Here is a 26413-nt window from a genome sequence, read left to right on the forward strand (position 1 = left end):
TCACATGTTTTGTGCATAGGTTTTGGTCAGGTAAATACTCAGATATTTAATTTTATGCAGCTGCCAGCGGAAATTGTAATTACTTTGGCGAAGTTATCAAAGTTGTTTTTAAAGATGGAAATTTCACCGTAGTGATAAAGCTCATCAGCTTGTGCTCCTGGTATTCTTACCATATATATATATATATATATATATATATATATATATATATATATATATATATATATATATATATATATATATATATATATATATTTATATTATACTGAAAAAGGCATGTCCTTTGTAAGCATTTTACTTGTATGGTTAAATTTATTAATGTAGTGCTGGTCATACTACTAAACCCACAAGTGGTGTCAACACCCTCACATTTTACTGTTTAATTCAGTGGAAATTTAGAAGTGGCGGTATGGACATGTAAGTGATTGGAATATGATAGTTTTACAGTGAAGGCAGTAGGAGAAGTGACAGTATGACATACATTAAACATTTACAACACATTTCATTGAATAACCCAGATATTTTGCCTATTCATCGTTCATAATTTACCACTGCATACTAGAAACTCCATTTTGCCCACATCGCTAACCTTATATATCATCTGACCTATTTCTCATTACAGACTGACACTTTTTTTATCTTATGTAAACTCTTATGTTTTCTTTTGTAAACTCATAATATAATATTGATAGGTATTTATGATACTTATAGTTTCACACCTCTTTGTTAGAGGACCTCTCAACTAGATGAAACTGAAGAATAACTTGCATAAAGACAAAAAGCTCCTTTTTTTTCTACAGATTATAAGGCAGTGGTAAAATAGGGATTTCTTTCGTGGACTAAAAGCAGAGGTTTCATCCATTTTCAGACCTTAAAGGGAATTCACAACCAGTTGATGGCTGAAGACATATTTTCAACATTCGTTCTAGATATGAATGTCTACCGCAATAAATTTATCCAGGTACTATATAATACATCCAGTGGTCTTGTCCTGTGACCATTTACCTCTTGACCAGAGATAGTACAGTAGAATAGTTCAATATGTTTACCACAACAGATCCCAATCACCCCTACAGCACCGTGAGCAGCGGTCAATCTGCCTTGACAGTAGAATTCTCTTAATTGAAATTTTTGACTGTTATTGTAGATTCCAGAAATGAAATATCTTTTTGTCCTATTACAGTTCTAAGTATATTATAATATATTCAATAAAAATGCTGTGCGGCCTCTGCTGTCCACACAGACAGCAGTGATGTATGCAGCTCAGAAGTTGATGCGAGAAAATAATATGCATGTTACTGTATAGTTGTCACCCTTTTGAAAGACAGGTATGACTATGATCTTCTTCCTTCCCTGGTTTGTTATTATTGCTTAAATACTTAACATCCACCAGCATCTATTATTTGTGGAGTAAGTATTATTTGTGGAGTAAGTATTATTTGTGGAGTTAACATCAACCTTTTCATTACACATATAATATTTTGTGTTCTTTTGAGAGACAGTCCAAGACATGAGGTCTCAAATTCCTCCCATAAAACAACTTCATCATTGGCAGTTGAGATAAAAGATATAGCTGCACAGCAGAGGCTGTTGTGTACCTACCATCCTATGTCGGAACTAAAGTAATGCTGAGTACTTTCTCATCTTAGCAAAACAATGTTGCATTGCAGGAGGTGCTAAATTTTAAAATGTGGGGACAGATTTATTGTTAGGGTAGGGTATGTCCTAGATAAACTTTAAATTTCAGTGTAAACATAAAGCTATCACATATTTGTGTGCTACATGAAAAAATAAAGACAGTATTTAACGTATATACAAAATAATAAACTAATATGCACCCCTTGCATTGTAACATGGATTTGTCCAGGAGAAAACCTACTCATTTTTTTTTTTTTACTTTCCTTAATGAATCAGGCCCATAGTGCCTGGAGATGTGTAGTGGTAAGATAGCTTTCCAGATAAGAGAATGCCTACAAACTCCTCTACAAATGCTTAGTCCCCTTGGACTTTGCGCAATCTACCCCAATTTCTCAGACGCTTGCTGGGGAAGTTGAATGCACATTCATTCACATCCTAAAAGTGGCAAAATGCTTGGATGTCGCTAGCTGAAAACAAAGTGACACTCCTGCGTTAACTATAGTAAGTAACAAAATCCGGCAGATACATCATTACAGATTCATAATGAATATCTTGCATGCTTGCCCTATTAGATTTCAATCAATGTGATTTCCCTGGCTTGGATAATATATGGCCCTTGACCCATCCTCTCCTCCTAACTGATTTTGTTTTTCTTATATCTGATTTTTATCTTACATGGAGAATCACATAGGAAGTGAATTGGTAGAGCCGATCCAGGTCCCCTCACCAACACCATTTAAGCACCCCTAAAAATGTCCAGACTGCTCTTTAAACTGGTTCCTGTCACCACGGGAAAATCAGCATTATGAGGAAGTACCTTTTGAAAAATTAGCTTTTTTCTTTTAACTGTCAAGAATGCAGTTTTCGTTTACATTTGTTTGAATACCTGTTTTGTATGGTCAAATCAAGAAAGATGCAAATGTGTATGTTGTACTTGTCTCTAGTGAAGAGCACTTTCCCTCAAGCTACCAACACTGACTGTGTAAATGGAGCTCATCCACACTGTGATGACCGGACTCAGCTCTGGGTGACTACAGTTCTAGCAGTGATGCGGTTTCAAATCTTCCGCACCTAACTTCACTTCTGCCATCACTACCAATGGCATAGGGCCTGTCCTTTCTGTGACACTCTGTGTGGGTCTAGCAAGATACAGATACACCAGCCCAATGGTAAAAGAATGCAGTGTGCTCAGTGCTTCAAACCTAATAGATAGTTCCTAGAGTTGCTGCCAATGTGAAAAGATTCCCACATCCAGAGCATGAATTGTCCATACAAAATATAAGATGCAAAAAAACTCTAACTTGTAGAGGGAGCTTATATGCACACATAACATCTGAATAATAATCTTAAAACCACAAGGAGCCTAAACACAAATTTATTTCTGAACTTCAGCAAGTAACTAAATAGGTAAAAACAAGAAAAAAAAACAATCCATAAATATTACAAAACATATTACTACCCAAAAATTCATCATAGCGGATAATTATAATGTCTATTCTTAATCAATACACCTTATAAAAACTTAAGAAGGAACAGCTCTCTATAATACAACTTAATTTTTCTATATAAAAAATGTCCCATGTATATCTATTTTCAGATACCACAGTCTTTATTAGATATCCCAGTTCATTTTCTTGTAGGATAGACATCGGCCATTCAGTCGTTATAAGATGTCCCCTGATAATAAATGCATACACGAATGCAGGCTAAAAATCTTGTTCAGCGATGGAACAATGTCGTTCCAATCCTGCAGTGTTTATGCACTGCAGGATCAGCGGTGGCCATAGATCTCTATGAAGTGTTTTGAACATTTTTTTGGTTCTGACAGATGAAGAGCACAGATCTGAACTGTTATGCTGATTGGAAACTTTTATTCTTCAGTCATTGGTGAAATTGCTAATGATATTGCGACAGGAAAAATTTTCTGTAGTGTGTGCCTTAATGTTCAGTACAGAACATAACAAACAAGAGTAGTCAATGTTAGCAGCAAATAATTCAGAACATTGTCCAGGCGTGTTAAAGAGGGTTTTATTATAGAGCAAGATGCTTCTTTTTACAATGCAGCAACACACGTCTCAGCCAACTGTCAGTTTCTAGTTTCCGGTCTTGTACAGTCATTTCAATAAGCATATAAACAAAAGTTATTTTAGCAGACATCTATAGAGGATTAAAAATGTCAGTTGTCTTTAATTGCACTCATAGAGTCTGATTCATGTTCAGATATACATCCATTTGCACAGCATATATTGGGTCTGATTCATCAAGGCATGTATTCTGAGCGCTACCCGCGTTCAGTATTATAGGCACGTATTTAGGCTTTGCGTACATCCTAATTCAGCAAGGCACGGATCTCAAGATTTGTGTACTTTTGAAATCAGGGGCAGGTCTTCTGTGCTCTACTAACAAGATGCTGCAGGAAGAGTCCAACGCTTATGTGGATTATAAATGTGCGAAAGAACGTACAGCTAAAAGAAAAAATATTGAATTAATATCACCTGGTAATAATATAGGCATTAAAGATGATTTTCATGTCTACTGAGCATAAAATACATTTTTACAGTTGCTCCGGATAGCAAACACACATTATAGCATGCATACGCGACTGTCATCACTACTGATCAGGACTTAGACGAGCCCTGTAAATGGACCAAGAGATATGGTAGAAAAAAACAAGTAACTGTGAGATGCCCAGAGTTTGATTTAGATATGGCTGCATGCGCTTGAGTTTGGCACGCCCTTACTGTAAATTCACTTCAGCAAAACGCCCCTTCCCCGCCTAGTTCACTCCCAGAAATCGTAGTAAGCATAGTAGTCCTTTGCGTACGAAGACACAGCAGACAGGGCTGCGTTCACAAACGTTTGTTTCCGGTTCTGGGCATGTACACAAAATCGGCAGACGCATGCCTTGATGAATCAGGGCCTTTGTTGTGCAATAGCTCTGCACATGCTCAGAGACGGACCTTACACAAATAAACGCATGTAATTCATGTCCCGAACGCAAATGACACTTCCGAATGCCTACGACTTGAAGGGAGGGACAGGGGAGAAAAAGAGGTGGACTAACGTAGGCCATGTACATTAGGGGCGTTCTGACCCAGATATGGCCAAATTAAGTCCTGGGATCTCGTAAGCACATTGTGTTTCAGACGAATCATTTCCACCCACTACATGTCAGATGTAAATCTGACTGATTGTGATGACTATCATGGCATTGACTTTGATTTAAAAAGTGCACGTATGAGCATACTTGCCAACATTGGCAAGTTTTCCCGGGAGGTCCAGGGGGCAGGGGCTAGAAGAATTGTGTGATTAGCCCCGCCTCCAAAGGGTCGTCAGTATTTTGAGCCAATAAAAGTAGGGAGCGGGGGTCACGATGACACATGAACGAAGTCACTAAGCCACGCCCCCTGTTACATTTTACAGAGCTGGCCGGGATCTGCGAGAATTGCCTGCTCTCCCGGGAGGACTCCCAGGAATTCTGGAGTCTTCCGGACATTCCAGTAGATTAGGCAACTATGCGTATGGTCTGCCACTAGCTAGCACAAAACATCTGTATGCTAGACTATAGAAATGCATTTTTAAGTATTTTTTGGTGTGTTCTGATGTGACCTTTTGTTGTACATAAGCTTGTGCCTATGCTGCAGTCTGTTCTGTGTGACTACGTACGACGAGTACTGTGTATGTAGACAGGGCCTGATTAAGGGTTCTGGCGCCCCTAGGCTAATACGGGCCGCAGCGCCCCCCCCCCCCCCCCCTCCTCCGAATATATAGGTGTATAGGAACACTCCTGAATACGAATGTTCAGGTGTATTCTCCAGCATTCAAATTTAGGACAGATTGTGCCGTTGTCTCTTACCTGTTCTTGCTCTTCTCTCTTGCAACTTTGTTATCCTCTCGCTGGCTTCTGGAAAGTTGGCGTCCTGTTTTGAAAATGCAAAAATGTATTATAATGCAAACCCTGAATGATTAGGCCCCTTTAGTTAAAACAAAACACTCCATTATGGCCAGCTTAAAAGTACCCCATTGGACAGGCATATATAAGCAATATCTGAATATTTGTTGTCAATCAAATACAAACCTCTACCAGCCCCATCTCACTAATATTTAGTATTCTAGTGATTGCTGAGACCACCCATGTGACCACCACACAATCATGAGATTCTGCCCCCAAAGCTGCTCTATTTTTTAAATACCCCCTGTAGCCATTTCCTTACCACAACCCCCCCCCCCCCCACAGCCATTTTCCTTAACCTCTGCTGCAGCCATTTACTTTACCTCCCACCCTGCATCCATCCCCCTTGCAGCTATTTTCCTTACCTCCCCTCTGTAACTATCCCCCCCCCCCCGTCACATCAAAACTCCCCCCGGTCACATATATCAGCCCCCCTCCTCTGCCCTCCTTCATACATATCAACCTCTCTCCCTACCTATAGATTTTCATGGCAGCCCCCCCCCCCCTCCCACCCTATAGATTTGTATGACAGTCCCCCTCTCCCTCCCTATACATATGCATGACAGTCCCCCCTCTCCCTCCCTATAGATATGCAGGGTAGTCCCCCCCCCCCTCCCTATAGATATGCAGGGCAGTTCCCCCCCCCCTCCTTATAGATATGCAGGGCAGTTCCCCCCTCCCTATAGATATGCAGGGCAGTTCCCACCACCTCCCTATAGATATGCAGGGCAATTCCCCCTCCCTATAGATATGCAGGGCAGTTCCCCCCCTCCCTATAGATATGCAGGGCAGTTCCCCCCCCTCCCTATAGATATGCAGGGCAGTTCCCCCCCCCCCCTCCCCTATAGATATGCAGGGCAGTCCCCCCCCTCCCTATAGATATGCAGAGCAGTTCCCCCCCCCCTCCCTATAGATATGCAGAGCAGTTCCCCCCCCCCCTCCCTATAGATATGCAGGGCAGTTCCCCCCCCCTCCCTATAGATATGCAGGGCAGTTCCCCCCCCTCCCTATAGATATGCAGGGCAGTTCCCCCCCCCCTATAGATATGCAGGGCAGTTCCCCCCCCCCCCCCCCTCCCTATAGATATGCAGGGCAGTTCCCCCCCCCCTCCCTATAGATATGCAGGGCAGTTCCCCCCCCCTCCCTATAGATATGCAGGGCAGTTCCCCCCCCCTCCCTATAGATATGCAGGGCAGTTCCCCCCCCCCTCCCTATAGATATGCAGGGCAGTTTCCCCCCCCCCTCCCTATAGATATGCAGGGCAGTTCCCCCCCCCCTCCCTATAGATATGCAGGGCAGTTCCCCCCCTCCCTATAGATATGCAGGGCAGTCCCCCCCCTATAGATATGCAGGGCAGTTCCCCCCCCTCCCTGTAGATATGCAGGGCAGTTCCCCCCCCTCCCTATAGATATGCAGGGCAGTTCCGCCCTTCACTTACCTGTAGTTGTGCCAGCGTCGCTCCTCTCCTCAGATCAGCAGATAGGAAGTGAAGACGTCCTGCTTCCTGTCTGCTGCACAGCAACAGGCAGCCTGGCGATTGGCTGTGTATTGCTAACCACTGACCACCAATGCTTTTGATCGTGGAGCCCTCCACCCCCCCCCCCCCCGCGGCGACCCCCCCCTCCCCCACCCCGAAAAAAAAAATGAATGAAGAAAAAAAAAAAAGAATGAAAAAAAATAAAATAAATACCCGCAGCGCCGCGCCCCCCCGGGCCCAGCGCCCCAGGCTGCAGCCTGGTCAGCCTAGTGGTTGATCAGGCCCTGTATGTAGAGCATACTTACAACCAGATCCAAATGGAAATGTATCTTGAGATATGCTCGGAATTGAATATGTTTGTAACTACGCACAAGTTCCGTGCTCATTCTTTATAAACACAACTAACATGCAAGTTGTGTTGGAACTTGAATCAGGCTCAATGCCTAATAACCAGTGGATTGTTTGGTATGCTTTTAATGTCCAGGGACGGGGCCTTGCATATTGAAGTAAACCTCACTACCTCTGGTGGTAGGGCTTCCTTTTGCCCCCACCAGTCCTGCGGTGCATGTACCAGTTCTCCCCCCAGCACCAACCTGGATGAAATGTGACGTGATGTGAAGCAATGAGAGCTATTTCTGGCCATTAACTGTGATGTTGCCCCTGGGAAATTGGTCCATTATCGCAGCATGTGCAGTCTGATAAATAACTATATACCTAATGATAATCCAATTGAAAATAGTTGGATTATCATGTTAGTAAATACAGTCAGAAGATGATCTATATCAGTCCCTGTGTGCGGTTTTCTTCCAACTGCTCTAACATGTCCCAGTAATGCTGGAAGAATGGAACGCTAATATATATATATATATAGTGAAAAAGTACTGCATTCACTGGAGCCTCACACAGGTTTGCTGAACCATTTCACTGTTTATTAGCAGTTGTCAGGATGGCTGAACAGTTTCAGCGATTCAGCGATGGTACAGCAGTCATATCCAGTAAAAGTATCACAAAATCTCTCACCACCTACATCTGGCTAAATAATAGTTCCTGCAGTGCCCACCTTTGGAGCCCTTGGTCCATACCCTGGATACAATGGTCAATGGCCAGAATTTCGATCATTCTGCCCGCAGTGTTCTTTTCTGGCTGCAACCACTTCTTTAGTGATCTACCAAGTTCAGCAAGCTGAGCCCGAACCGGTAAATCTTTGGAGAGTTTCCAGTCATGATATTGTAGTGCCCCCCCTGCTCTTGTGACTCCAACCCGCGCTAAGATGGCGGTTTTCATCCGCTGATATTCGCTAGCCTGTTCCTTATCTAGGTCTATATAGGTGCATTGTTATTCTCCTGAAAGATAGTGAGCCAGGTGTTCGGACCAAGTTCCAGGTGACCACTTGCCTCGTGTGGTGTCACGCTCAAAGGCTATTAGATATACCTCCACGTCATCATCAGAAGTTAATTTCTGTTGCATGGGGGTAGCTGGAGCCTCCCTGTCCCATCTCCCCTGAGTGATCTCCTCACGGAGAAGACGAGTATTTTCCTCTTGCACTGCTGTCACATTCACTAGGGTTCTTAAAATATCTTCCCATTCCCACAGGAATTTGTGCTGGGAAATGAAACTAGCTTCTCTCTGCATTCAGGTAAACAACAAAACTTCTGGACCACACCCAATTCACAACTAAGTGACCCACAAGGTGTTGCACTATAATTACCAGAAACATAAATTTGCTTTTTGTGTTGTTTTTTTTTAAACCCCTTTTTTTTTTTTTTTTTTTTAATCAAAGCTGGCATGTGCTTTAGAAACCTTGACTGGTAAATAGCCACACCCAACTCAGTTTGAACCTTTAATAAGTGTGGCACTACAATGTCCAGCAGTGTTTAAACTTTAGCTTTCCTTTTCAACCAAAACAGCTGCTAATCAGTTCCCAGTACACAGGTTTGTCTCTTCACAGCAACAACATTTGAAACAAATCATTACAACTGTTTGATGCATTATAGTGGTTTTTAACAGAATCCACTCACCACTTTTGCATCTGGAGACTAGGAGGACGGCTGTTATTTAGCTGTCCTACATATCCCACGATGACACCACATGTGATAAAGTACTGCATTCACTGGAGCATCTCACAGGTTTTCTGAACCATTTCACTGTTTTATTAGCAGTTGTCAGGATGGCTAAACAGTTTCAGCGATGGTACAGCAGTCACATCCAGCAAAAGTATCACAAAATCTCCCACCATCTACATCTAGCTATACAATAGTTCCCTGACTACTATCCAGCCACTGACTGGCATCGGTGGTCCCGCCCACAAATACAAACAGTGTCTTTGTCCTCTACCCAAGCACTGCAAACAAATCACAGCAAAACAAACCAATTACACCCATGTGGAACACCTGTGTGTGTATGAGCTGAAAGAGGATCCCAGGGAAATTTTAACCCTAGCAGACTAGCTGTGGTTTTACCTGTTTTCTTATAGGGAAACTGTGACAAATATGTCTCTTTGCCACTATATATATATATATATATAAATTTATGTCAAATACATGATAATTACAATAGTTCCCAATGCTACTTTAGTGCAACCCAAAAAATACCGCCTAGAGAGGACATTGTACATAGTACACATATTTGGTATACTGTGAGGTACATTTAAGTATACTTATGGTACATTATCATGTATTTTATATAGACTTTGTATATTTTGCCACACACTTCCAAAATGTCAGGGGCCTGTTTATGCAGTCGGATAACACCACACATAGACATCTTCCAACTGCATTTACCAACAAGCCTGATAATGATCCAATAATTTTCAATCGAATTATCATCTGGCATCTTCAATCCATGAGGCACCATCCCTGGACATATTTGACATACCAAACAATCCACCGGTTTATTAAGGATTATGAGTGCACCAGAGGACATCTGAAAGTTTTACTAATGTGTAGATGTGTGTTAGAATAATAATAATTTATATGTTTATTGCAAAAGCTACTGTACTGTACATATTTTAATTTGTTAAAGTAAAAAACAAAACAAAAGAGAAGACCGAAAGCTAGAAAGTGACTGCTGAGATGTAAGCTGCTGCAGTGTAGAAGCATCTTGCAATATTTTCCCTATAATAATTCCTCTTTAACTTTAAAATACCTGCAAACTTCCAACAGCAGCAGCCTAATCCAAATTGAATCGCAGTTGTACCTAGAGCAAGCACAAAGTCACCAAACTGGACACATTTGTCCAAACTTCAAACCAGTTTGAATTTTTAATTTGAATATCTCTTGTGAGATGACCTTGGTTTTGAATACAGAAAGAGGGTATACATGAACATGGTTGGTGCCAGGGTTCAGATAAACAGAAAGAAATGTATGAGGTGGGTTGGTAATGTCTTAACTGAAAAAGATCAGCAAATTGAGTTAATGTATGTATTGTAATTTGTATAGTGCTAAATGTACTGCAGAAATCGGTTTTACTACTTCCAAACAAGCATCAAATCAGGTGGAGATAGATGATTTCTATAGTTCTCTAGTTTATGCAGGGAAGCTGTTATTGAAGCCGTGGAAGACCAAGAAGCACCGGGTACTACAGATATAATCTTAATAAAATTCAAACAAACATCATAAATGTTCTAGATCTGCCTTCTACTTTTATGTAGAGCTGCCGATAGTGAGGTTTAGGCTACACTGCAGCATGTGCAGCCTGGGTGGGATGGGATGACCTTACAGACCAATAGGAAGTTGCAAGCTACCTGCTGTTGGTCCATGCACTCCCCTGCTCCCATTTTGTAGCCAACATTTTGTTGGGGCAATGTCTTCGCAAAGGACCAGAGGCGTGGACCCCCTACTGATCTGATTTTCCACATTTGCATCATTATTATCCACCACTCAGTCAGGTAGGACCTGAATGGTTGCCATAAGTAAAAAAAATGTCAGCATTACTCACTTCTGGGGATGAATTTATAAAGTTTAGCAGAGCATTTTATTTTACATATTATATATAGAGTGTAAGTTATGACATTGCAAGAGAAGGAGGTGAAGAAATACATGAAAAGAGGTCTTAATTATTTTATCAACATCTTGAATTGAAACCCTATTCACATGGTTTCTAAGTATATTTTTAACTGTTTTTAAACTAGAGGGTATATATATTAAACTGCGGGTTTGAAAAAGTGGAGATTTTGCCTATAGCAACCAGTCAGATTCTAGCTATCCTTTATTTAGTACATTCTACAAAATGACAGCTAGAATCTGATTGGTTGCTGTAGGCAACATCTCCACTCTTTCAAACCCGCAGTTTAGTAACTATACTCCTAGAACTTGAATTTGAAATTAGCCATACTATCAATAATTTACACGTTGCCCACCCCTGAGACATCTCAACCAATTCATGAGACCTGAAGTTTGCCCGGGCCATAAAATGTACCTTATACTTTAGGTGTCCATTACCACAATAGTGACATCTCCAGGCTAGAATAAGAAACTGCACTCTTTCACAATAGCTATTTATTTTTTTGTACTCCATTAATCTCAGTGTGCATGTGCAGGTCAGACATGGGTATACATAGACAGCACTTACTCGAAAACAGTAAGAACTGTAATTGTATGAAGCCTAAAAACAGGAACAAACCTTGCAACTGAGCTATTTGGCGAGCCTAGTAACATTAGTGCAGGGGGCTAATTCATGAGATTTCCCATTAATGCCCTTTGTGAATGAGTTTGCCTGACTGATTATATCAACAGTGAGATATTGTTACACTATTTCATTAGTGTTTTACTACCTCGCAAAGTTAAAGTTGAGTGTTTACAGCGTAACATGTTTCACTACCAGTTTCAAAATTCAAGTTATCTTCTGCACTGGCCTCATGTGCAGTTCTTATTCCTTTCTTTCTTTTTTTCCTGGTTTCTGAGAATTGGTGAATCTTCTAACCCCCCTTTTTCTCAGCCTGTGATAAAATCAACAGAGGGAGGAGATGTCTGGAATTTAGGTATTTCCACTGGACAGCAGAGGTAGAATGAAAACCTAACAAAGACCCTATTGTACCCCTATGTTCAGCGCCTCTCATTTTAGATTGTAAATAGAGCTCAGCTTTTTTCTTTGCCTTTTTTATGCTGAAAACAGGGACAGTCCCTCCTGCACACATACACAAATACACTGTGTCATATGTTCATAAATTACAGTAAATAAAGAAAACTCTGAGTTTAGGAATTTTGTTTATTTTTGTAGTAACATGAGATTCTCTGGTGCTAAAGGGTTAAATATGTTAATATGTATACATAGATGTAGGTCATAGGCTCACAATCTGTTTCCAGACACTTGACTACAGCTGATATACTTGGAAGTTTTTATTTTTGTTTGGCTTTTTTCATAGCGTTTCATTTTGTAGGGAAACGCGCAATAAAAACAAAACCTTTGCAGAATTCACAGTTTTACAAAAGACAAAAAACGCAATGGAATAACAAAGATAATCAGGGCCATTAACTACTACAAATAATGAAGAAAAATATACATACATAAGGGGGAGAGGGAAGGAAGGTAGGAGAAGGGTATTCTCCAGTGTGCATGATGGTAAAGTTGGTCTTGCAGGGGCCATTCTAGTTTTTAGATATTAATCTGCAAATATTGTAGATGGGCAACACCTCATGCCCCAATGTCAAAGGAACCTAAGGTTATATCTCTCGACACATAAACATGGGGTCCTGACAGGCTGCTTCCAAGTCTTAGCAAATGAGCATTTAGCTGCAGACAAGGTATGGAAAGGCTATCTGGAGGAAACTGAAGCTTTCTCTTTAGCAGACCTTGCCAACCTGTGGCTCTCCAGCTATTGTGAATCTACAAGTCCCAGGATGCCCTGCCAGCTATTGGATGGCTATCTACTGGCAAGCATGCTGGGGCTTGTAGTTGCAGAAAAGCTGGGGAGCCACAGGTTGGACAGGCAATGGTTGAGTTTGGGGGAGGATAAAGAGAATCAATTCCTACAAGTGTCCCATACCTTAGCTGAAAATCTAGTCAGTAAAGACTACAGAGATGCTAGATTAAGGAATCTAGTTTCAATATCACCCAGAACAATGTTCAAGAAGAAGCAAAGCAATCAACTCTTTGGCATAGTTGAGTAGCCCAGTAGTAAAGCTCGAATCATGGGAGCCCTGAACTTTGTCGCCTTGAGGGGCAAACACATAATTTCTAGACGGGGAGGGGGTGGGTTCCCAAATGCTTGGTTTTGGGGGAAAAAAACAAAATAAAAACCACTTGACGCAATAATAATAAACTTAGATTAGTTTAATGTATGTAAATGTAATAACATATGCTAATTTTTTAAAAAAAGAATGATGCATAGAGTAAACTGTACATTATGTATGTCATAATGTAGTCCCCAGTCATACCAAAGCCTTTCAGCATCTGATGCATAAAGTGCCATAAACTTCCATGAAATGCCTTTTTGCATTAAGTGAGTATAAGATTGTGGTCTTTCTCTCAACGATAATGTGGATCAGGTCAATTGCTATATTTGTGATATCTCTAGCTTGCTGCCTGGGTGAGCCCCACTTGGTTATAATGGAGCAAAGGGGAGTGGGTATAGAGCTTCATTGATTTGCCAGAATCTTGGCACATGATTTAATAGGTAAGGTGAAAGCTGGTGCAATTATGTATGTATGTCCTTCTAGATCACCACTATCAGTGGTTTGTTTGCAGAAAGGTTGCTCCCGGAGAACAACTTTTAAATAGAGTATGGAGATGTATAACTAAGATTTCAGAGAACTGTTTATAGTTGGCTGCTGAGTACTCATATGGGTCTGGGGTTTAATAGACTGTGTGATGTTCTCTGCTTTTGACATTTTTTTTTGCTAAAATGATTTGCAGTTTGTTGAGTGAATTTTAAGAGTTGAATGTGGACAAAACTTTGGAATACTGGAGTTCTTTTTCAGGCGGTCAGGTGGTGGTAGATGAGCTATTCAAGCTGGGGCTAAGAACCAAGTTAAAATATCCTGGTAATATTGCTTCCACTTTCCAGGGGTTCAAAAGTAATGCGGCAAGCTATCAAGATTGCCATTCCTCGTTTCTCTAGTTTCATGCCACACACATGGAAGGTCATCCAGATCCCATAAGAGAGGAGCTCTGGGTGCACAAAGTAAGTTTCCTGCAGGAAAATAAAATCTCCCTTAGCAGACCTGAAATATGAGAACTGTTTACTTTTTATGAGGACTATTAAGCCCTTTAAAGGGTTATACCACACCACGAAAGTGGTATAACTCCCAACATTTTAAAAAGTAACAATTCAGATTACTGTTAATAGATGTAATCAATTTTTCAGGTAAAGACACCCGGATATGAAAAAGCAAAGTAGTAGTTTGAATGAATTTATATTAATGAATGAATAGTGCTTTTGGGGTGAATTGCTGAAAGTGAACGTACTGTATCAGAAATTAAGTATCTATCTGTTAAGCACACTGTGAACTATGTATTGGTCTTTTTTTCCATTGCCAGGTTGTCAATCATACATGATTTCTTGCCTTTTAATTTGCTGGAGCAGCAATAGCACTTTAGTAAAGTCACATTAATTAACTTTGAGCAATGAAGCAAATAAATGGGTAGTTGTATTATTACTAAATATATTCTCCTCCCATAAGTATCGGGAGAGAAAAGTCAAATATGCTTGAGCATGTGTTTCACTCAATAATCCATTCTGACATAATTAGTCCTAATCAGTGGCCTTGCTATCTCTAACTTTGCAATACTTTGTGGTATATGACACTACCATACAATTGAATTCAAAGAAAGTTCAGACACTAGGGTCAGCATCATGGTTTAACTTAACCATACCAGTTTGTATTTGTGGTTAGGGGGTCCCCTTGAACATCTGCGCTTGTACGTGTGTTTGTTCGTGTTGGTTGCTGCCTTTGCGGATTTCACAGGGGTTTCGAGTTTGTTGGTTCTAGTTGGAGGTGAGATGTTTCTGGGTGTAGTAGGTGTTGATATGGGGTAATTGATGTACTTGTAGATGCCAGTGCCCACAAGATCTATTGAAGAGGTGAAGAAGGTGGTGCCCCAAGAGCTGAGTTAAGTGACTGCAGGGAACATTCATATCATCTTGCTGGGTACATCCAGAGCATCTTGATGAGCACATTTATATTTTGTTGGGTTTATTAATTAGCATCTTGCATCATGTTGGGCTTATTAATTAGCATGTTACATTATGTTGTGTGTATTACTGGCATATTATTGCATAAGGAATATTACTATAGGGTTGTATATGGTGGCGTGGTCTTGGAGCTGGTATTCTGGCTATTCAACTGGGATTGTATGTATACTTTTGCCCTACGGTGTGTGCTATGTATTAGCACACACAGTAGATAGAACACCATCTACAGTATATCATTATTTGCAGTACTATACATTCTAAGGGGAAGATTTATTTCCGCGTGAGGTGTCTCTGGAATGCACACAGAGGTTCATCGTGCTGATGTATTTAGCTGTTATGGCTGGAATCTCCGCCCACTTCTCCTTGCGCCTCTAATAACGAGCTACTGTTATTGCCGGCAATGTGCGTCCATTCTCATTTGGCTTGTCTCTTAAACTAGTGTCCTTCATAATATTTATCATTTTATAGCTTTGTCCTTCAGATGAGTGATGTCTATCCCCATCAATCATCAATCCCATGGTCCAAATGACATAACAGGAGGACATGACTCAAACAGGATAATTGTAATTCCTAAGAAAACATCATATAATTACATTCAAATGTGTATCTTAAGCATCTGCTTGACAAAATAAATATATTTTAATGGGGTTTTCACGATGAGTAGTATTGTCAAAATAAGTGTTCATGACATATGTTTATTCTCTACAGCTCTTTTGTTACAATGGCAGGCCAGCGGGGTGTGGATACAGAGCCTGTGTTGGACGTAGACAAGGTGAAGTTTATACACACAGCATGCTGCAAATGGACATTGGCCTCTATAATTTTTGGAAGCATGGCCGTCAGTGTCACCGCAGGATTATTAATTAGTAAGTGTTGTGTGATGTCATGCCTCTGGAATAAGAGAATAAATGTACTTCAAGCACCCATAAGCCTTTATGACTCCATGTGAGGATGTGGGGTTCATAATATCACTCGGACAGACACGAGGTATAAATCCAAAGAAATGTATTTAGGTGTTGAAGGTACACTTAGAAGTCAGGAACATCAACAGAACACACCAGTGGTAAATACAATCACCAAGGGGGTAACAGTGTCCGGCAAATGGCAGATTACAGTCCCCAAAGTAGATGACTGGCAAAAGCCCCAACAGCACGGAAATCCAATGGAGTCCTGATGGCAAGTTTACTCTGACTAGAGCATCACCTAGTCTTGCCCAAAATAAACACACCTCTGGGCTCTCAGGGCTTCTTTTTATTCCCTAACCTGTGTGATCCTGGGAACTGACAGCCCCCCTGCCCTAAGGTATCCTCTGATAAAACATGTCCCTGGTGTGACCTTCCCACCTCCCCCAAGTGATATGAGCTAGGTAACTCCCGCACTATTAGGGCACCTGGAAGTCTGTGGGTAGAAAAATCCTCACTAATACCCCTTAGTGCAGTCAGAGTCCACACAGTGTTTATGAGTGTAGTATTAAAGGGCCCAATTGCAATGACCCCAGAGGGAACGGTTATTAGGTGGAACATCTGCCTTTCTTAACTCTTAGCCTCATATAGTCTCCGCTTTTGGACCTTCAGAAAAAACTGCAGCTTGGAGTAGCCACTGAGGCCTCAGGGACGGGTAGTGGCGCTATATAAATAAATGATGATGATGATATTGATGAGGGGAGTGGTGGTCAGACTTTTCCCCTATACCTAGGATTGCAGCTTTTTAACCGGGACCAGCTCCAATAACCCCACCCAATCCTCATCCTCAAGTGGAATCAGGTCCTACTCCAAATTTAATCTATGACTAGAGGTTTGTAGTGAATCGTGAACCGATATGACCAATTAGTAAAGATGTGAAAGGGCTTCCTGAAGAGGACAGGTGAGTAATAAGTCCTCCAAAATAAGTGAGAGGATGAAAATAGTGAAAAGAAATTTTTTTGGAACTTGGATTTTAAGTGATCAAATGTGTGAACACTATCCTCTGAGAGGATGTCCCCTAAAGATTTAATACAGGATTATATCAGGGAGTGATAAGAGTTTCAGGTTTAGCTATATGGGTGTGAAAGGGAACCAGTTTGTAGCGAGTGGTTACCTGGGATCTGACAGGTATATACAGAAAGCACCGAACAAGTTAGGGAGCTGTGGTGAGCCGTATCCCTGTGAATGAAGTGTGTGAGGAATGTCAGACAGCAATACTTGCCTCAAGAATACCTACCAATTGACTGAACAGTAGAATGGAAAATTAGGGGGCCAAATCCAGCTTCTCCCACTGCTGCCTGAAGTGTGCACCTAGCAAGCCTATGAGACTTACCAGCTCAACTAAGATTACCAGTTAGAGAGGCGATGTGTTTCAATAAAGCTGGTTAATTAAATGCTTATTTTAAATTAGTATTATCTCATAAAGTACCGATATTATGAAGAAAGAGTGAGACCAGCAATGAATATGCAGAATATGAACAATTACTATTTGGCAACTGGAATATGTTGAAAACCCGATACATTTACAGGGACAAACCATTTAAAAATGAAAAAATAAGAATAGTTGGCAAATATGTACCTTGTGAATTTACTCTTTGTTTCTAGGTGTAAATTATTTTTAGCCCTACGATAAGGGGCAATAAAAAATTACCTTTAGCATCTCGGGTTAATCATGATAATTAGAACCATTAATACTGTTTTACACCTATTTATATACTTGCACATGCCTCCTCTAATGATTACCAAACATATTGTTTATCATGTAGCTTCATTCTGTGCTTTTCATACATGTACTTACATCATCTGGTGTTTATAGTCATTGCCCTGGGTTAACCCTCAGAAGAATTAAAAAGAAAAATCAATTTATTCAGTAAAAGTTGCAGAAGAGCACATACAAAGCAATAATGTGAAAGTGATCTGAAGACAGACAAGACCCTTTAAGCAAGAAAGAATCATGTAATTCCAGTAATTTCTGTCTCTCTTTCCTTCTTTCTTTAGTGTATTTAACAACAACAACACAGAGCCTCACTGTGGTACATACTTTGGAATTACAAGGTCTTCATTATGATCCCAGTTTACAAAATAGCACCTCTATGTACTACAAATCCATAACCACTACAATAAAGAAAATGGTAAGTTAAATATTTCTGATACAGTATAGGTTATTTCTGCTGATTACTGAAAGATAATCAGCAGTAATCATCTCTCTACAGTAATACATTTCCTCAGTCCTCACTTTACGTTAACCATGGGCAATATAATTGTTTTCAAAAACCACACACTGCATTTAAATGGAAGTGTAAAGGACTGGTGCAACCACATACACACATATTTCCATATAATCATAGCACCACTTGAACATGTTAAAGCCTAAGTGACTCAGTGGTCTATTTGTATTTTCTCACTGCTTTTTACCATTTACAATTCGCTGGGACTCTTACCAATTTGCTAGCCAGTCTTTGTCCATCTGCACATGCACACTGCAACTGGAAGCCTGGACTTGGGACCCCAGTTACAGATTCACTAAATAAACAAAAAGATAATATAAACATAGAATAGAATAGAATGTTTAAAAAATGTTTTTTTAAAAGTGATTGAATCGAGCATTCTAATACAAAGAAAGTCTTTATTTAATTAAGTAAAGCCTATCTTTATGTATTCCACAATGTTATCGGAATCCTGAGATGGCAATATTGATAGAAGGACAGCAGTGGTATTTGTTCCGCCGCTGTTCATGTTAAATAGGCTTCAACATGCTTTGCATGGGGAAACTTTTGTCAGAGGCCCTCAGCGACAGCTACCGATGTCCTGGAGGTTTGTTAAATAGGGAGAAGCCATTAATCTGGTGAAAAACACCTCCCTACAATCTGGCATTTATAATGCTTTTATTATCATATGTTAAAATATAAGTAAAAACAAGCATACACTGCTTTGTGTTTACGTATCCCTTTAATATGAATTTTATGTTTAGACTGGTTTAAATTTTTATTAAAGATTTTTGCAAAACAGTTTGAAATAACAGCAAAATAGAAAAGAGGGAGAATAGAAAAATGAACATGGTGGATATTAACAGAGGAAAGGAGGGGAAGGGGTTACAATGAGGGATGGAGTGTTGCACTAACTTCATCAACGAGACAAAAGTGTATATATTAGATGAATGGAATACAGCACATTTGTCACTCACCGGACGGTTAGTGCCTCTGGTTTGGGAAATGGGTCTCTCTCTCTCTTGCCTCTCTGAAGAAGGCATCTTCGAGATATAAATTCTTTGCTGATAAAAAGAGGCGAGCAATTCCAGCACTCAAAATTGGAGATCGTGTATGGCTCTCTACCAAGAATATTCGCCTGAAGGTTCCTTCTATGAAGTTTGCTCCACGTTTTATTGGTCCATATAAAATCATTCAGGTGATAAATCCTGTTTGTTTTAAGCTGTTATTGCCTAAGAACCTTCGTATCTCCAACTCTTTCCACGTTTCATTACTCAAGCCTCTTATCATCAACCGATTTTCTGTTCCTTCTTCAGCACCTCGCCCAGTTCAAGTTCAACAACAGGAGGAGTTTGAGATTACTCATATATTTGATTCTAAAATTTCTAGAGGAGTTCTTCATTTTTGGTGCATTGGAAAGGCTTTGGTCCGGAAGAGCGCTCTTGGATCCGTGCGGATGACCTTAATGCTCCAGCACTTCTAAAAAAGTTTTTTACTAAATATCCGGGCAAACCCGGTTCCAAGTGTTCTGTGCCCACCTTTAAAAGGGGGGGTACTGTCACTCACCGGACGGTTAGTGCCTCTGGTTTGGGACATGGGTCTCTCTCTCTCTTGCCGGCGCCTGTTCTGCGCCGCGGCCGTCCGCCATCTTGACCAAGGATTGCGCATGTGCAGAAACCACGGACTGTTAAAACCTTGCTCATAGTCTCATTGGTCAATCAATCACCTCTCACTACTTAAGGCACCTGTTACTCTATTACCGTTGCCTGTTCTTTGGTTCTCATTCCCTTGTGACTCCGAGGTGTTTCCGGTTTCTACTCGTGCTCTCCGTTTGCTGTGGAACATAACTGCGCCTGGACAAGCCTTCTCTCCATATCGTGGTACAACTTGCCAGCCGCAGACAACTTCACGCTACCTTGTTACATACCTGCACCTGGACAAGCCTTCCCTCCATATCATGGTACAGCTTGCCAGCCGCAGACCACTTCACGCTACCTTGTTACATACCTGCACCTGGACAAGCCTTCTCTCCATATTGTGGTACAACTTGCTAGTCGCAGACCACTCTACGCTACCTGGTAACATACCTGCACCTGGACAAGTCGTCTCTACATATCAGTGGTACAACTTGCTAGTCGCAGACCACTCTACGCTACCTGGTAACATACCTGCGCATGGATAAGTCGTCTCTCCATATCAGTGGTACAACTTGCTAGTCGCAGACCACTCTACGCTACCTGGTAACATACCTGCACCTGGACAAGTCGTCTCTCCATATCTGTGGTACAACTTGCTAGTCGCAGACCACTCTACGCTACCTGGTAACATACCTGCACCTAGACAAGTCGTCTCTCCATATCAGTGGTACAAGTTGCTAGTCGCAGACCACTCTACGCTACCTGGTAACATACCTGGACAAGTCGTCTCTCCATATCAGTGGTACAACTTGCTAGTCGCAGACCACTCTATGCTACCTGGTAACATACCTGCACCTGGACAAGTCGTCTCTCCATATCTGTGGTACAACTTGCTAGTCGCAGACCACTCTACGCTACCTGTTAACATACCTGCACCCAGACAAGTCTTCTCTTCATATCAGTGGTGCAACTTGCCAGCCGCAGACCACTCTACGCTACCTGGTAATATACCTGCACCTGGACAAGTCGTCTCTCCATATCAGTGGTGAGACTTACCGGTCACAGACCGCTCCATGCTATCTAGTATTATACCAGCATCTGCACAAGTCTTTACATTTACCAGCGGGAACATATGTCAGGAGCAGCTTACCCTACTATTTTGCATGGTACCTGTTATTAGGACTAAAGCCTATAGTGCCTCTGAAGTATAGCTGCGAGTCGCTGACTCTCCTGCTGCATTATTGATTGGTCCTTCCATAGACTTTATCCAGTTGTCATATATTGGTCTGCTGTATGCTACCTGTGTGCTAATGCACTTTGGAACTTTCTCTTCATTTTATTACTGCTCATCAGTCTCCCGTGTTATCATTGTTTCCATTGTTCAGAGACTCTGCATTTATATCATTGACATTACCTTTCCTATTCAGTTGTACAGTTCCGTATATTCACCACACTTCCCAGAGGGCCGCGACCTGCACAGTGGCAGCCGCTAAAACCATACTCCCTTGCGGGAGTTCCTGGAGAAGACCAGCCACTGTGTTAGACTCCGTGCGTCTGGTAAAGTGAAATTCCACCTGGTGAATTCTGGGTAAAACTCCTAGTGCCCGTGACAACATTATTACGTGTGTGAGAGACTATGACAGAGCCAGATGTCCGGAGTAGTAGATATTCCACTTGGTCAGAGCGTAAGATGCAGATGATGAGTATTTGAACCCATTAATTTCAATGTGCATTTTTTACCATTCCTCTGTGACCAAACAGGAAGTTATCTTGCTCAACCAAACACACGTGGAAACACATATGTAAATATTCAACTGCATCTTATTGCATTTGCAATGTGCTCCCATTGAGATGAATACGAATGAGATCAGCTGCGCTTATGTGCATCATAAGCACTGAACAAGAAGCATTAAATAAATGCACTGCAACGCAATACAGCTAAACAACAACAATTTTTAATGTGCTTAACTTGCAATTTAAATGCATTTTAAACCTTCAATTGTAGTGATAGAATGTATGTAATCTTAGCTGTAAAAATGGAGCTAACAGTGGAACTAAGGCTGCAACATTGAACAGCAGATTGTGAGGGGAACAAAGTGTAGGGGGATGAATGTATATAGTGTTAATTCTCTTGCAGTCTTGGTCTAATTTATAATTTCATTTTGTTTGTAAATATAACTGTGATTCAAATGGCAATAGTTGTATTGTATAACATATACAACACTATATTACTACAAATGCTAATAGCAGTTTGTGTAGAGTGCTATATCAGTTACCGCCCCAGCCAGCAGAGTAAAATGAAGTACCCTTGGGTGTCAAAACTACAAGGAAGATTATTTTTACTCAAGATAGCAGTATACTGGTTATGTCACATGTTATTGCATTCTGCACATTATTAGCTCACGCTTGGCTGGGTTTCTGTTTAACATTGTTTGACTCCACTGTTTGATGAGTACAGTATACATATTTTGTCATTTTTACTTTTTTTTTTTTAGTTGAAATCCAGTTTTAAGGATACTGTTCTAGAAGATAGTTTTGCCGGATTTACCGTTTTACACTACAGGTAAGTGTGTTAATATTTCATAACACACATCCACTTGTGGCAGAATGGGAGTCTGTAACATGTGAAGAAGGGGTTAATATTTAGAGAAGAATGTGATAACTCTGCCCCACCTCACACCTATAAAAGACTGAAGCATGCTCAGTATGAATGATACTACTAAGAGGATGGAGTGCAGTATGTTGCCTCACTCTGTGCTACCCTCTGCCATTGTAAATAGTGTTCATACAATATATTGTCCATTCACTTCCATCCTTCACCCACATTAGTTTCTGTATTACTGTGTTTGGCGTTCCTGCACTGTGGCCTAATAAAGTTATTGTTGAATTATACGGCTGTCTCCAGGGGGCCCTGACTCAAGTCCAGCCCTCCACAAGTCGATATGAGAAGTGGGATTGAGTCAAATTCTTAACCTAAGGACTCAAGAGCTCCAGAAAGAGTTACAACATAAAAGCTAGAGAAAACAGCAGCAACTACAGCTGGAATCAGCGGCAAAACTACCATTGGTGCAGCAGGTGCAGTGCACCAGGGCCCATGAAGATAATGGGGCCCGCTGCATGGCAGTTGCACAAGGTAGGGGACCCCGGCTTACTCCTCCCCGCCTACCTGCAGCGGGGCTCACAGAATGCTAGTTCTGCCTCTGACTGGCGCACATAGAGATTATTACCAAACAGACTCATAATCTCTTTAAGCTGTTCCAGCAGTAGATGGCTGCTCATTAAGAAGAGTTGCAATTGTTTCAAAATGAGGCACTACCGCCAACACTGTATTCCCAGATGCTAATAACTGCGCTATTCGCTATGAAGAAGAAGGGAGATTATCCTGAGTTCTTCAAGTGACCCTGGGTCAGACCCGGCCCAAGAGCTCCTGGGCAATATGCCTGGCAGCACTGCTAATAGGGGAAGCACCATTGACTTATGTGGACTTGGGATCAAAGACTCAGGAGACCATCAAAAGGTTGAAGCTGCTATTTTTGACTGTCTCCTATTCATGCCAGATAACATTTCAGAGCTGAAGACTTTTTTAGGGCGGCACTGTGGCTTAGTGGTTAGCACTTCTGCCTCAGAGCACTGAGGTCATACGTTAGATTCCTGACCATGGTCTTATCTGTGTGAAGTTTGTATGTTCTCCCCGTGTCTGCATGGATTTCCTCCGGGTGCTCCGGTTTCCTCCCACACTCCAAAAACATACTGGTAGGTTAATTGGCTGCTATCAAGTTGACCCTAGTCTCTCTGTCTGAATATGTGTATGTTAGAGAATTTAGAGTGTAAGCTCCAATGGGACAGGGACTGATGGATGTGATTTCTCTGTACAGTGCTGCGGAATTAGTGGCACTATATAAATAGCTGTTGATGATGATGATGATGATTAGGATGACTCACAGCCCTAGACCCTTTGCACAATTGCGATAAAATTATGCTACAGCCAAGTTTCCAAACTGTTAGCAGATAGTGGAAGCTATGGTGCTAGAGCAGCTTGTTAACAGACTTCTTCAGCTCCTGGCTCAATGTGTCCACCTACATCTGTCTTCAACTATTATGCCTGCCATCATCTGATCAAGAGTGCCCTGGATAAGGGAGAGGCATTGGAAAGATGCAATAGAGAGAGAGAAAAAAACAGGTCAGTCATCAGTTACTACGGTCCCAGGTATATCTACAGTAGCCAAGGTCCATGCTATCTTTACCACTTTACCAGCTCCAAGTAAACTTCAGAAACCGAGAACCAAGCCCCTTAGGAGGTTTTTTTTGCCCCCATTTCTGTACTGCCATCTGTCTAGGTAGTGAAGAAAAGAGGGCTTGAAGTCATCTGCTCCCAGATTTACTAATCCTCTGCAGGTCTTTACTACTGCTCCTGTTGTACCAGGACTGCCTCTATTACAGGCAATGGAGGGTCTGTTGCCTTCCAAGGAAGTGCTCAGTAAATGTCCCATTTACATTGGGTTTATACATGTGGATGTATAATCCTATGCATGCACAGGTCAATAAAGGGTAAAATCACCTACCCCGAGGGTAGATCTAAGCCCTAACTTGCTGTATCTTGTACTGATAGACAGAGACTGGACATGTATTTATACTCTGTGTACAGTGAATGACCCAAATGTTTTGTTCAATAGCTCCAAGAACCCTGGAGAGACCTTTTCTTTTTATCCCACCTCTTTCCTGTCCTGGATATAAACTTCCAAAATCTGGAAACAGAGGAAAAAGGATCACATGATTTGGTCTATCAAGAGGTTCTAGTGGGGGAAGGTGTTGAATAACAAGCTAATAATGATGAGTTGGAGTGATATTAATGAAGATGGGTTAAACCTTTCACTTGTGTCCCTATCATATTTCAGAGTGGTTGTGAAAGGAAAGGTCCTGCTTTGGGTAAAAAATTGGAAAATGTTGTTGTGGTAAATGATCGATCATAAACAGGTGTAAAAATGCCCAGGTAACCTTGCTTTATTTTGCAAAATTATATTTTGTATAAGAAAGAAAAGTAAACAAACAAGGAACATCCTTAAGCATCTGGCCACCCCTCAACTATAGAGAAAACAAATCCTAACCCTTGTCTACACTATTCTAAGGGGTGGTCACATGGAAGAAAGAATACTATTGACAGTATATATTTATGCTGAGGTGGCTAGATTTTTACCATGATATCCTAACTGATAGCCCTGTCTCTGGTTCTTCTTATTCCTATTGTTATAGTTGGGATTCCTAGAAACCTGTTCTACAAATGCATAATGATGGTTGTAAATTATGTTGATAGATACCATGGCGGCCATGGCCAAGCAACTGGTCAACTAATTGGTAAAAAACAATTAAAGAGTAGGTCTGCCAGATGTTGTCCTCACAGACCAAGGCATAAAGTCTGCTCAGTTAGAATGTCTGTCTACCATCCACAGACTGATGACATCTTAGTTAAGTTACATTAAAAGCATTGGTGAGAAGATTGATTCATACTGAAAACTTGGACAAACTTTTCCCTTTTTCCTCTTGTGTCTATGAGGTACCCCAGGCTGCAACCAGATTTGCACCCCCTAAGTTGGTATATAGCAGGAACCTCAGAGTAGAACGTTGCCTTTTGACAGAAAATTGTGGGAGGAGCAAACTTTAGGGTCAAGAATGTTTTACATTATGTTTTGAATATGCACAATTGCCTGGATTTAGACAGTGTGTCGCATCAGAAAAATGTAGCAAAAGTATAAAAGACATAATTGGGTCTTTGCCCCAAGACAAAAGCAAATCCACAAGTGAATTATCTAATACAATTGTGCTAGACCCAAAGCAGGGATGAAATTACCCGCTTTTGTATGGACAGTGCTTTCACATTTAACACCTACCCCATGACACAGGTGGATGAGCTTCATAACTGTCTTTGATCTGCCTGGTATATTTTTCCCTGGATCTCACAAAGGAATAGTGGAAAATCAGATGGCAGAAGAGAGGTGATGGACAAAACAACCTTTGCCACCAACATGGGGCTATACTAATTGTAATGATGCCAATGGTTCCCCACTTCCTTACAACGGCTCAAGGATCAGCTACTCCACCCTCATCAAAAATATGTGGTGGCATACATTTATGACAGAATCGTGGTTAGAGTCCATATAAATAGACTATGGGTAGGCCTCCACTCCCTCCGTGGATCTCTCTCAGCAGTTCATTTGTCAATTCTGTAAAGGGAAAGGTGTAGGAATAGTTTTCCCATGGTATTGGCCCTTGACATTACGATTCCTTTATCCTCTCCCATTAATTATGTCATACAATCTGTGATCATGATTTCTGCTGAGATCATATGTTGAGCAAATTTATCTTTCACTTCTGTCACAATCGGGTACAGCTGTACATCATTTGCACTGGAGAC

General features: G+C 41.1%; 1 protein-coding gene across 2 annotated transcripts in view; it reads left to right on the plus strand.

The window, feature by feature from the left end:
- TMPRSS9 (transmembrane serine protease 9) overlaps positions 1 to 26413 on the plus strand; it is a 113417-nt gene that overhangs the window by 24997 nt on the left and 62007 nt on the right. For both annotated transcript variants that reach the window (XM_075204643.1, XM_075204644.1), the window contains exons 2-4: positions 15907 to 16064; positions 18159 to 18292; positions 22500 to 22567. In XM_075204643.1, the coding sequence (XP_075060744.1) occupies positions 15920 to 16064; positions 18159 to 18292; positions 22500 to 22567 (347 nt within the window). In that variant the 5' untranslated portion in view covers positions 15907 to 15919. The remainder of the gene's footprint in view (positions 1 to 15906; positions 16065 to 18158; positions 18293 to 22499; positions 22568 to 26413) is intronic.

This window comes from Mixophyes fleayi, chromosome 1, assembly GCF_038048845.1.
Source record: "Mixophyes fleayi isolate aMixFle1 chromosome 1, aMixFle1.hap1, whole genome shotgun sequence".
NCBI lineage: Eukaryota > Metazoa > Chordata > Amphibia > Anura > Limnodynastidae > Mixophyes > Mixophyes fleayi.